The following is a 13,233-nucleotide window of genomic DNA, read 5'->3' on the forward strand; positions in this document are numbered from 1 at the left end:
CACGTCATGAAAATTACACAACCTAAGATAAGGAATCTGCCCTCCAAAATGCCATTGTTTTCACTGGAATTATTTTTATATCATCACACTGTCCACTTAGAGCAAAAAAATATACATTCACCAGACTATATCTTTTTAATCCGAATAAATCAGCCTACCAAAAATGCTATTTTTTTTTCTACTGGAGGGCAGCCTCACACGCCTTCCACCAAGCACGTCCACAGCTCACCACCCTCCTCCCTCCATACCCACAAATTCCTTCTCCCTCCCTCTTCTTCTATCGCTCAATCCGTCTTCCTCCTCCAATTTCCTGCTAAATCATGGCGACCCACCTCAGCATTTCCCCTTTGTTCATCCATCGCCACCGATCCAGCCTCTCTTTGAAGGTTCTTTCTTCTCAGGGCGTTAATTCCCCCACAGTAGATGAGAAGAAGAATACCAAAGTGGAGAAGGTGAAGCTCGGCAAGACTGACGTGACAGTAACCAAGCTCGGAATCGGCGCCTGGGCTTGGGGCGACACCACTTACTGGAACGATATGCAGTGGGACGGTACGATCTTGATGCGAACACCCATCTGAATTTCGTCTTTTTGATTTGGATTTTTTTGAAAAAATCTTTTCCAGATAGGAAATTGAAGGATGCGAAGGGGGCGTTCGACTCTAGCATTGATTATGGGATTACGTTCTTCGACACTGCTGAAGTGTACGGTGCAGGGGTACCCAGATCTTTGCGCTCATTCCTTCGTCGATTTCATGATCTGGGTAGCCTTGAAATGAAGAAAATTTGATTAAAGTTGCTTCCTTGTTTCAGTTCTCGGGAGCCATAAACTCGGAAACGTTGATCGGAAGGTACCTTAAGATGATCAATGGGGCGAAAAATTCTTTACCAATTCTCCACTTTTTTCATGGTTTTAATAATAATAGATTTGGCCTCTACTGGAGATTACTGTTTCAAAATCCTTTTCGGGCCTACTAGCTAGTGTATCAGTTAGTTTTACTGTATTTAAGTGATTATGAGTATCTTTTCCGCAGGCAGCGTTTGAAAATCGTCTACTTGAATTTTTTATAACTATGATCAAACTTGAAATGCTAGCTAGTAGGAATTTATAGATTTTAAGACTAACATTTTGATGTTAAAAGTGTTATTCTTGCAATTTGACCTTTTTAGAGGCAATGGGATTGGCATAATGATATTACTCATGAATTCATGTTCAGCTAAGGCCTCATTACTCTAAAAGACGCGCAATATTTAAGACGACATATTGCTTTCGGGGTCATCAGGATTTGGATAAAGAACTGCTCTTGGGTTAATTCAGGTTCATTAAAGAGAGGGGATCAAATGATGCAGAAGAGATTGCAATTGCGACAAAGTTTGCAGCCCTGCCATGGAGATTGGGCCGCCAGAGCGTGGTCTCTGCGTTGAAAGACTCTCTTGCCCGCCTTGGGCTGTCCTCCATTGACCTCTACCAGCTTCATTGGTTCGATTTTCTTTCACTTATTTTTTTTGATTTTTCCTTCATTGTTGCCAATTAAACTGGGCTTTATATTTTGCTTTGGATTTCATCTGCAGGCCAGGAATTTGGGGAAACGAAGGTTGATTTCATTTATTGATCATCATATTTCAGTAACCATGTTATGTTTAAGGCCATGGGATTGATTTTTTTCTTTGTTTCGCATTGCTGCAGGATATATTGATGGCTTGGGGGATGCCGTTGAACAAGGGCTTGTAAAGGCCGTGGGGGTGTCAAATTACAGCGGTGGGCTTCTGCTTGCGCTGTTATAATAGATTTATTATTTAACTCTTGGGTAATTAAACTTAATTATGCTTTATTTGAGACAGAAAAGCGCCTGAGAGAGGCTCACGGTCGGCTACAGCAAAGAGGGATACCTCTGGCGGTAAACCAGGTCAACTACAGCCTTATTTACAGGCTTCCTGAAGAAAATGGAGTATTGGCGGCTTGTAATGAACTCGGTGTAACCTTGATCGCGTACTCCCCCATTGCCCAAGGTCCAGATTTTCTTTTCATTTATTTATTTATATATCAGAATCGTTTGATGCTACCCGTTGTTGTTTATAGTTTGGATATCTTCGCTAGTTGACGGTAAAGACTTTCATTCAACTTGTTATGATTTTATTGTGGATGTTGACACCAAAATGGCCTTTAGTTAACTACGGGAGTTCCCACTTGTCTTTTTTATAGAAAATTTAAAATCTCAAGGTCCTTTTGTCTTTTTTGTCATGATCCCATTGGAAATAACTTCCCACTTATCCCATTGTAAATCTCAACCATATTTTTTTAGATATTTCTGTTGGCTATTGGCGGCCAGTTGATATTAGTTTGGATCGATCAAATCTATTATGAATCGCAAGGGTCGGATTGCAGGATTTACACCCAAGATGATAATATAGTTTGGCGATCAGGGATCAAAATTTTGATCAATTTAATACATCAATGATCAATTATCAGAATCGCCAGGGTTGGATCGCTACGGTCTTATAAATGATGAGGATCAGGATTGATCACAGAAAAATCTTGAGCAGGATTTATACCCAAGATTGAACAGGATCATCAGGTGGCCATCAGCTGACTTCATATGTAAAGATCGCGCCACATTTGAGATTATATTGGATTAATTAGGGGTCCGTCTAGACTTCTCTAAGGATTCTTAATTTTCTTCGTCCCCCATTTTTTAAGGATTTATTTACTTGTTATGACTGGATTTTAATGTAAATTTTCTATTTTTTTCTATATTGACTGTTTGGGCAGAAATTAGGTTTTTCGTTATTAATGTTAATTGACGTTCCTTAGGTATTCTAAGTGGCAAATATACACCAGCAAATCCGCCAACTGGCCCTCGAGGAAGGATCTACACCCCAGATTTCCTCACCAAGGTTAAAAAAAATAAGATTCTACTCGATTAATAAAAATCAGATGTTTACCATTTATTTGATGTAACTGCATTTTTAAATTTTACAGCTGGAACCGTTGATTTCCCAAATAAAGGAGATTGGACAGAGCTACGATAAAACTCCAACACAGGTATGATTTTCTAGTATAAATCTGTTCTAGGTCATCCCGTTTACGTTGACCCATTGTGATATAAGCCCTTCAAAAAAATTGTGATCAACGGCCCATGAATTGAATTTTCGCGTTTATTGTTCTCTGCAAGTACCAAAAAGTGGACGAACGCTGCAAAATCTTCGCCATATTAGGATATGAGTCCTCCAAAAGAAGATGCTAGTTATCAAAGTTCTTCATGTGTTTTAATAAAGAAAGTATCAGACGATTTTGCTACCCACATTTGCACTGATGAAAAACGGTTATGATGGTTTCGTTGTGAGTCTATGAGGATTTCTGCTTTCAATAGTTTCAATAGTGTAATACCTACAGTATACCCATCTATCTATATATCTACTTATCTATGTATCTTTCCTTTTCCTTCACCGATGTGACTTATTATATTAGGTCAGGGAAAACATTTAAATGAAAAAATACGCACTCCCCTTCCTTTCTCCAAATTTCTACAACTGCTTCCTCCGAACTCCTGGTGACCTGAATAGTGTTCACTAGGTCGGTGACTACCTATATATGTATCTATTTATCTATCTATTGCTTTTCAAAAAATATATCTACCTCTATATATCTATCCACCAATCTATCTCTCACCTACCCATCTATCTATTTATCCATGTACCTATATATCTATCAATTTATCTATCGCTCTACTAACCTACCCATCTATCTATTTATCCATGCACCTATATCTCTATCAATTGTAGTAGGTATATGTGTTTACCGTCTGTGCCATTTCATTTATATAATCAGTCAAAATTGCATACAAGAAGGCAATCACTCTCTCTTTCCTCACATTTTTTTATTATTTCTTTTTTTCAAAAAAATGTCTTCTGTTATTTCTTTAATATTATTTGGAAAATATATTTGAGTATCTCAGTTTATGTTCTTGGACGATTCGGAATGATCCACAGGTGGTTCTGAACTGGTTGTTGTGCCAAGAGAATGTCCTGCCAATTCCAGGGGCCAAGAATGCACAACAGGCGCAGGAGTTTGCTGGCGCTTTAGGATGGCGGTTGACGGATGACGAGGTCTCAGAACTTCGAGCAATTGCATCAAGAACGAAATCTGTCATCGGTTTTCCTGTAGAGAAGTTGTAGATCCTACCCATTGGAGCAAATAATTGTAGTCCTTTCTTACATTTATATCTGCAATGAGTGAGAGAAAGCATGGTCAAGGCCAAGAAAAGGACTCCTTAACTCTGACTATAATATGGAAATCCAAAGGTTATTTATAAAATGAGATTTCTACATTCATATGAATGGAATAATGAGAATTATTTTTTGATTTGCCCCTAATGTGGGATGAGACATATAGTGTGCCCTCGCCCCTCAAAAAACCCAAGTTCAGAATGACTAAATAATGATATTTTGTACAGAGTAAACTTATAGTTGATGTAATACTACTGCGTTACAATGTACATAACTATTTGTTTTGACAGGCCCTTGTTGGCAGTTGTGTTTCCAATCTCACCCCCAGCCTCTGTTGTTGTGTGTGGATCAAAACTTCTAGAGAGATACTCATCTATCTTTAAAAAGTCAGACTTTGATACTCATCTATGAAAGTTATTATTCCGCCCTCAACTGTGAGATTGAAAATTATTATTTATTTTGTTTCATATGATAAGATTGCCTCTCAAGGAGTATTAACAAGGTAAATCATCCAGAAATGATCTTTCTAGGATAACCCACATTAGTAAAACTCCCAAAGTTAGTGTGAGTATGGGATTTTTTAGAAAAGTCAGTACCTTGGGTCCTTTTGAGGTAGTGCCACAATTTAACAATGTAATAATTGACAGCCCTTTCATGTGTCCCCCTTGGGTTCTTAATAAACAACATATGTAGGCCTATTTCAAAACAAAGTTTAGGCCGAGTATGAGACCAAGTATAGCAATTTGGCAATTAATCATTGATATTTGTCTTGATGAGCAAGGGAAGACTGTCTTTTTTAAGACTTATTTTCATTCATGCCAGAGGAAAGGTCATAATCTTACACCCACTAATACCAGATTCTAAAAGTTTAAGTTGAGAGGAGAATGCTCAATTTTTAGTGTTTGAGCCTAGGCATATTATCTCAAACTTAGCAGTGAATTCTCAAATTGTTCCCTTCTATTCTCTGTTGTCTTTCCTGATAATAATCGCATAATAGACTTATGCTAACCAGATAAACATTCCCTTATCTGATTTATTTTATAAACAACATATGAGTGTGATATGAGACTATATTATCTCTATAACAGGATATTTAGGGATTAATGGGCTGATATCTCATGAATGGGACACTCATAATTTATTACCTCCAGCGTTTAAAATCTTCTCAAGAATGATAAAATTGATATTTTCTATATTTCTTTGTCCCTTGGCCAATTTTATAAAATTGTCTTTTTATTAGGTCATTGAGTTCTGGATGTTGTCGAAAGGAATGGATAAAATGGATATTTTGGGTAGATTATACTTAATGATTATAAATTAAGAAAATGATAGGAAAGATAAACTTAGAAGTGAGAGGATAGAGGTAAATGTGTAGAAGGGAAGTATAAGCAATAAGAGTCTAAATTTGAGGAAGAGAAAATAGGAGATGGTAATGTATGAGAAATTAGCCCATGAGTATCCACTCCTAAATCAGATATTTGTGAACTTATCTTCCATCAACAAGTCTTAAGCTATGCATAAAAAACTGATCTGTAAATAAATAGAACGTTTTAGAACACATTATTTTGAATATTTTATGATCTCTCGTGTCATGCTCTTAGATCAACATCACTTATGATTTCAGGGAGCCATTACAAAATGGGTTGATTTTTAATGGAATTTATCCATTTTTCAATATAATCATAACGTGAAAATATGGGGGTGATTCAGATTAATTATTGGGAAAGTGTAACAATATTCCATCCAGTATGATCATCAGTCATTTGTCCTGAACCCTGAATGAAAATGGAACAAAAGCATATATGCCTGAATGAAAAGGGATTGATAAGTTTTGTGCCATCATCAGATAATTATGATTTAACCTAGATTTAGAAATGTGCTCCATCTGTTTGATCACTCATTCTATCCCCTCCTTTGAGAGATGTGTAATGGAACTACAGACTTTGTAACGGATGACTGTTGAAACTACCACTTTGTATGTCCACTTTCTTCAATCTGTTGTCAATCCCTTTACCAATTTTCAAAAATGATGAATATTAAATCTAGGAGGTTTCAGGTGCTATTGATACTCTTGACTCCCAATTTGCTTTCTGTCTTGTGTCTTGCCAAGGTTGACTATAGATCTTTATTTCACATCCTACAGAAGCATGTCTCATGTCCCCCTGATTGCATGCTAATTAATGCATTAATATCTTGTATTTATATGTTTATTTGCGCAAAAAATGATTATAAATGTGTGTAATCAAGCTTATTATGATTAAATCATCAATTTTCAGGTATTTTATGGATTTCTATGACATCATGTTCATGAAGAAATAATTTCTAAGTTGAAATATATTTTCTACAATTTTCTGGTAATAAAGTCTAAGAGATATTTTTTATAGTCAAAATATATATTTATAAAAAATTATGAATTAATATATATATATATATTGGAATTATATAATGCATTTTCTTACTTTTTCCAGACTACCTAATTTTTTCTGCCACACTGGGAATCAGGAGAGAGAAAATCAAAGGCCTGCAAATGACTCAACTTCAAATCATCATTTTGGAACTGCTCCTACTTTAGCAGGCCAAGTGAAAGGAAGTTTTTTCAAGGTACATCAATTTTTTCTTGGTGTTCATCACCGATTGAAGTCAGAAAGCAAAAGAGAAGTGGAGGGGCTCTTCCACTATTGCAAATATCTTTGATCTTGATGTAATATAAGAATCTACGACGAGCCCTACAGAGCTTGATTTTTTGTCTTCTTCTTGACATCATCCGCATCCATTTACATCTACCCATCATATTCATCCATCAATAGCATCCTTACACATCATCTATCGATATCTAACTTATCTGTCCTCGTCATAACTGCACCCCCTTATATCCATATATAAATATTATATATATTTAACTATCATCCTTCTCTGATGATCGCATTTTTATTAATAAAATATATTTTCTCATCTCCTAAAACGCCATAAAAAAGACCTGAAATCCTAATATACATCCCCTTTAGAGATGACCCTTGCTTATTACTAACTAGTCAAATTCTTTTATGAGTCAAAATTTATAAATTTAATATTGATTATCTCAAATATTCAAAATAAATAATTAGCCTAAATTTGAGTTCATAACCCCAGCCAGTTGGGAATCAGCTGATGGTAGTTTCTTGTCAGCATTGATAACATACTAATTAGTGCATTACTATCATTTATTTTTTCTGTTTATGTGTACTAAAATAACAATATTTGCATGTAATCGAGCTTAAAATAATAAAATTAATTTTTACAATGATTTAATATTTTTCTAGATTTTTAGGACATTGTACTCATGAATCAAAAAATAATCTACGTGAGAGTATATTCTTTTATAATTCTCTGACATTAAATTCGTGAATAAAATAATTTTCTAAGGGAAAATTGTTTTTAGAATTTTTCAAAATAATATCAGAAGATTTTTATAGTCAAAATATACATTTATAATATTTTATGAATTATAATATATTTTATAAAATTTTTTAACTACATTTTATGATTTCTTGTGGATTTCCAAAAAATTTATTGCCGCATGACCTCTGTCAAATGAACCTGGAGTAAGAAATTTGACGTCTATGTATGACTCTTAAATTGCAATATCAGATGATCTTAAAGGGGTTTGAGTTAAAATTTTGAGCATAGAGTTTTCTTTCCTTCATAGTTCCATTCATATGGTTGGATTTATAAATTAATCCCTTGATTCATGCAAAATCATTACCATCATTTTTCAATGGAAGAATTTTATTTCATGATCCATCATGTTTTCTTGGTGTTCTTCTTCTATTGCAATTGGAAAGCAAAAGAGAATTGGAGGGAATTTATCACTATTGAAAATCGCCTTAATCATGGTGGATTATAGTGATAGTGACTCTTCTTGGACTTAGTTCACTGTCTTTTTCTTAACCTCGTCCACATCCATCTCACCATAACATCCAGACACATCATCCATATTTTTACTACCCACTTATTCCATTCATTTATATCCACATAGAAATATTCTATATATCCATCTTTAATTATCCTCCCTCTCATCTCATCACATTCTTAATTAATAAAATACCTTTTCTCACCCCCTAATCACCATGGAAAAATACATTAAATTCTGAATAAATTTTCTCTATGGAAACAACCCTTAATCATCACTAACTAGTTGAATTCTTCTATGAGTCAAGGCTTATAAATTTTTATTGACTAACTCAAATAAGAATGATAAATTATTATCCCAATTTTGAGTTATTCAAGCATCTATCCCATTCTCTAGGCACATTTTTAAGGTAAGGAATGTAACTTCTCTTGACCATAAGATCATCCCTAAATTGAGTAACTTTGCCAAAAGTATTTTGTCATGAAGTTTACAAATGTGATTGAGTGATCAATATGGTATCGTTTACCATTAGTATAAGAGGACATAGCTTAAGAAATATGATGTGATCCAGTCCTTGGTTAAACTAGTGGAATATGATAGTTAATGATACATTAAGTCATCCAAGGAGCATCAAGCACAAGAGGAACTATTTATAAGTTATTCTAGGACTATAAACCCAATGGCAGTAAGGTTCCATGAGAGTCATTACACTCATTTGTATCTTCTAGACCATAAGGTGAACCTTGCTACCCCATGCGCGCTGGAAACTCAACTTATCAATCGGCTTAAATTGACCTGTAATTAAATAATCTGAAGATTAAGAGTAATTAAATTCAAGTAAATACATGATTTTGATGAATTTACAAGTGGAGTTTCACTTGTGCCATTACATGGTATGAATACTAGAGTTTACTTAGAAGTCAAACTTTTGATATACTCATGGTCAACTCTTGGTCAAATCTTGAGAAATCCATGGTAAATACAGTCTTAAGACATGAAAAATCTAATAATATCATTTGCAAATTATATTAGAATAAATGTAGAATCAGTCAATACAAATACATTGACCTACCAAACTATGAAAGTAAGGTCAATGGGCTAAACAGACCTAGTTTGACTCAAATTATACTTTTTGAATACTAGACTGGTTTTTAAACCAAATAACAGTGACTTTTATCAAGTCGAATTCATTAGGACAGTCAAAAGCGTTGACGAAAATTTAGATTTACACACGGGTCAGTTATGGATTGTTTAAATGAACTGTTTTAGAACAACACAGATAAAATTCACGCATTTTCTCATGATGAAAATTGGTACCTTTTAAATGAGATTTCAACAAACTTTATTTCATAATTTTCTGAAGCATATTTAGATGTGTAGGCCTGGTACATCAGACAAAAATACCTTGCTTAGCTTTTAAACATATGATTTTAAAATATTTAATGTATTTTTATTTTATATTTTTAATGCTGACGTGATTGGCATGACATCATCCTGAGGAGGTCAGAGGTTCCTCTAGGGTCCATCAAGACTGCCATTATGAATTTCATAAAAGTAAGAGAAAGGGTAGAAAGAAGTAAAGAGATTAATTTAATTCAAATACTTGCCTACTTTGACTGTCGCTCATCTCTTCTCTCCAAACCAAGCTTGCCTCCTTCCCAAAGAGGTAAATCTCATGTATGTCTTTTACTCTTGCTTTTAATGTGGTTTTTATTCGATATTAATGATGGAGTTTTTCCCATATGGTGTGTTAAGACATTAAATTTTAGATTTCCATGTTTAACATCATTTTTAATACATTTTAATCACTATCTCGTTATCTCATCTGACAGGCTATTAAAACCCCTCTCTTGGACAAGGTAGGGTACCTCTCTCCAAGCAAACATCTTGAGACAAGGCCCCCTCACGTGCAAAAAAGAAATAAAGTATTCAAGAGCATTCAACTCTTCCTTGATTTCCTCTCTCATAAGGAATTTTAGGAATGAGGAAGAATTGTGGATTCATCCTCCCCTTGCTACACCTAAACTGTCATTTCTCTTCGCGCATTGATCTCAGATTACCTAAGGGAGAGCTGAACTTGGGAAGAAGAAAATGAAAGAAATCCTAACATCAAAGGAAAGAGAGGTTATTGAAGAAAAGAAGCTAGGCCAAGAATAGACGATTGAAACAAGCTACGTGTTTCCATTTTTCATTTAATGCATTGACCAAATAATTAGTAATAAAGGATCATTAGACAATAAAATTTATGGATTTGGATTCTATCTTGAAGAGGAAATAGATACAGATTAAGAAGATCCAGTTCAAAAAGAAATGAAAAATGGAAAGAGAGAGAGAGAGAGAGATCGTGGATTGAATAGACAGATTTATGAGAGTCCTTTTAGAAAGAAGTGATAAAAATAAAGAGAGAGAAATCATGAATTGAATAGATGGATATTCAAGAGAGTGATTTTAGGAAGAATTGAGGAAAGGAAAGATGAAGAAGGCATTGATTGAATTCGATAGAGATTTAGGAGAGTGGTTTTAGACAGAATTGAGAAAAGGAAAGAGGAAGAAATTGTGGATTGAATAGATGGTGATTTAATAGTGTGGTATGAGAAAGAACTGAGGAAATAGAAGAATAAGATATCATGGAGTTGAGGAACAAAGAAAAAATGTGTTGCACCATTTGATTTTATTGGGTTAAAGTCAAGGTCATTAACTTGAGGAGATTCTGAGTGAATCTTATTGGACCAAGTATTAAAATTTCTATTGACCTGATTTAGAAGTTTTACTGGACATTTTTATCATACATCTTTTGGGCCTTCATCACAGCTATATTGGGCCTATATTTGGGGCTCTTATTTGATTTTTTAAAGTAAAATTTATTGGACAAAAAATTTATTGGGAAGACATTAGTGGACTAAAGTCAGAAAATCAGTGGGCTTACACCAAGGTTTTATTGGGCCAAGTTTTTTTAAAGCTTTAATTCTTAATGGGATTCTGGCTGAGTGATCCGATTTGGAAAATTAAAGAGTAATAAAATAGCTGATCATGCATCAAGTGAGTTACAAGTGGGTTGACAATACAACCAAGTTGACTAGTAAGTCAAAGCCAAATGTTGACTTTTTGGAATTACATTATTCCAAAGTAGTTGAGGCAGCATTTTGATCATAATTATGATCCTACTATTATTATGCATGTATTACATTTAAAAAATTCAAATAGTTTAGAGACTTATAAGGACTTTCTAGACTAGGCAACCTCTCACGACAGGTAATGGGGCCAAGGGAAGTGACCAGTGTTGTCTGCTGAAGAGGTAGAAGTCTTGGTCATCCGAAAAGACATCAGAGCTTCACTGAATTTTCATTTTATTTGATATCTGTGTATACCCCATTTCCAAGCATTTGCTTGGGGTTGGAGAGAGGTAGGGAGAGCGAGAAGGGGGGAGGAGGGGGGAGAGAGAGAAAGACAGAGGAATGAGAGAGAGAGGGAGGGAGGGGGGGGAAGGGATGGGAAGAGCAAGGGGGTGGAGAGATGGGAAGAGATTGGGGAGACAGGGAGATGGAGGGGGAGGGAGGGAGAGATGGGGTAGAGAGATGGGAAGATAGAGGGAGGGAGAGAGACAGAGAGATGGAGAGGGAGGGAGAGAGATGGAAAGATGTCGAGGGAGAGAGAAAGAGGGTAGATGGGGATAGAGAGGGGGGAGGGACAGAAAGATGGAGAGGGCGAGGGAGGGGGGGAGGGAGAGAGAGAGGAAGAGAGGGAGAGGGAGAGAGAGGAAGAGAGGGAGGGGAGAGAGAGAGGAAGAGAGGCAGGGAGAGAGGGAAGGGGGAAGGAGAGGGAGAGAGGAGAGAGAAGGAGGGGGGAAGGAGAGGGAGAGGGGAGAGAGAGAGAGAGAGGAGGGAAGGAGAGGAGAGAGAGGGGAAGAGAGGGAGGGGGAAGGAGAGGAGAGGAGGAGAGAGAGGGGGGGGGAGAGAGAGGGAGAGAGAGGGAGAGAGAGAGGGAGGGAGGGAGAGAGAGAGGAAGAGAGAGAGGGGGAGAGGAGAGAGAGAGAGAGACGGAAAGATGGAGAGGGAGAGAGGGAGGGAGGCAGAGAGGGGAAGAGACGGAGGGGGAGAGAGAGAGAGAGGACAGAGAGGGAGGGGGAGAGGAAAGAGAGAGAGGAGAGAGGGAGGGAGAGAGGTGAAAGAGAGAGACGGAAAGATGGAGCGGGAGAGAGGGAGGGAGGCAGAGAGAGGAAGAGACGGAGGGGGAGAGAGAGGGGGAGGGGGAGAGGAGAGAGAGAGAGAGAGAGAGACAAAGGAGCGCAAGGGAGAGAGAGAGAGGAGAGAGGAGGGGAGAGGAGAGAGAGAGAGACAAAGGGAGCGCAAGGGAGAGAGAGAGGGGAGAGGAGAGAGAGAGAGACAAAGGGAGTGCAAGGGAGAGAGAGGAGGGGAGAGGAGAGAGAGAGAGACAAAGGAGCGCAAGGAGAGAGAGGAGGGGAGAGGAGAGAGAGAGAGAGACAAAGAGAGCGCGAGGGGAGAGAGAGGGAGAGGGAGGGGAGAAAGAGAGAGACAAAGGAGCGCAAGGGGAGAGAGGGAGGGGGAGAGGAGAGAGAGAGAGACAAAGGGAGCGCAAGGGAGAGAGAGGAGGGGAGAGGAGAGAGAGAGAGACAAAGGGAGCGCAAGGAGAGAGAGGAGGGGAGAGGAGAGAGAGAGAGACAAAGGGAGCGCAAGGGGAGAGAGAGGGAGGGGGAGAGGAGAGAGAGAGAGACAAAGGGAGCGCAAGGGGAGAGAGAGGGAGGGGGAGAGGAGAGAGAGAGAGACAAAGGAGCGCAAGGAGAGAGAGGAGGGGAGAGGAGAGAGAGAGAGAGACAAAGGAGCGCAAGGAGAGAGAGGAGGGGAGAGGAGAGAGAGAGAGAGACAAAGGGAGCGCAAGGCCACAGAGCGAGGGTGAGAGAGAGAGAGAGAGACAAAGGGAGCGCAAGGGGAGAGAGAGGGAGGGGGAGAGGAGAGAGAGAGAGACAAAGGGAGCGCAAGGGGAGAGAGAGGGAGGGTGAGAGAGAGAGAGAGAGAGGGAGAGAGAGAGAGAGAGAGAGAGAGAGAGAGAGAGAGAAGAGGGAATGACAAATTCACAATGATATTCTGACACCACAACACAAA

The 13,233-nt window shown here is 37.7% G+C and overlaps 1 protein-coding gene across 1 annotated transcript; it reads left to right on the forward strand.

Moving 5' to 3' along the window:
* Positions 1 to 176: 176 nt before the first annotated feature.
* Positions 177 to 4,335, forward strand: LOC144707781 (NAD(P)-linked oxidoreductase superfamily protein). The gene is made up of 10 exons (XM_078581024.1): positions 177 to 549; positions 624 to 715; positions 811 to 848; positions 1,316 to 1,477; positions 1,570 to 1,592; positions 1,685 to 1,756; positions 1,840 to 2,007; positions 2,810 to 2,892; positions 2,978 to 3,040; positions 3,988 to 4,335. The coding sequence occupies exons 1-10, from the start codon at positions 321 to 323 to the stop codon at positions 4,171 to 4,173; spliced, it is 1,116 nt and encodes a 371-aa protein (XP_078437150.1). The 5' UTR covers positions 177 to 320; the 3' UTR covers positions 4,174 to 4,335.
* The last annotated feature ends 8,898 nt before the right edge of the window (positions 4,336 to 13,233 follow it).

Source organism: Wolffia australiana, chromosome 9, assembly GCF_029677425.1.
Source record: "Wolffia australiana isolate 7733 chromosome 9, ASM2967742v1".
NCBI lineage: Eukaryota > Viridiplantae > Streptophyta > Magnoliopsida > Alismatales > Araceae > Wolffia > Wolffia australiana.

Coding starts and splice junctions, on each gene's coding strand:
- LOC144707781 (XM_078581024.1), top strand. CDS start 321: ATGGCGACCCACCTCAGCATTTCCCCTTTGTTCATCCATCGCCACCGA. Junction 849..1,315: donor TCGGAAACGTTGATCGGAAG/GTACCTTAAGAT, acceptor GGGTTAATTCAG/GTTCATTAAAGAGAGGGGAT. Junction 3,041..3,987: donor ACGATAAAACTCCAACACAG/GTATGATTTTCT, acceptor AATGATCCACAG/GTGGTTCTGAACTGGTTGTT.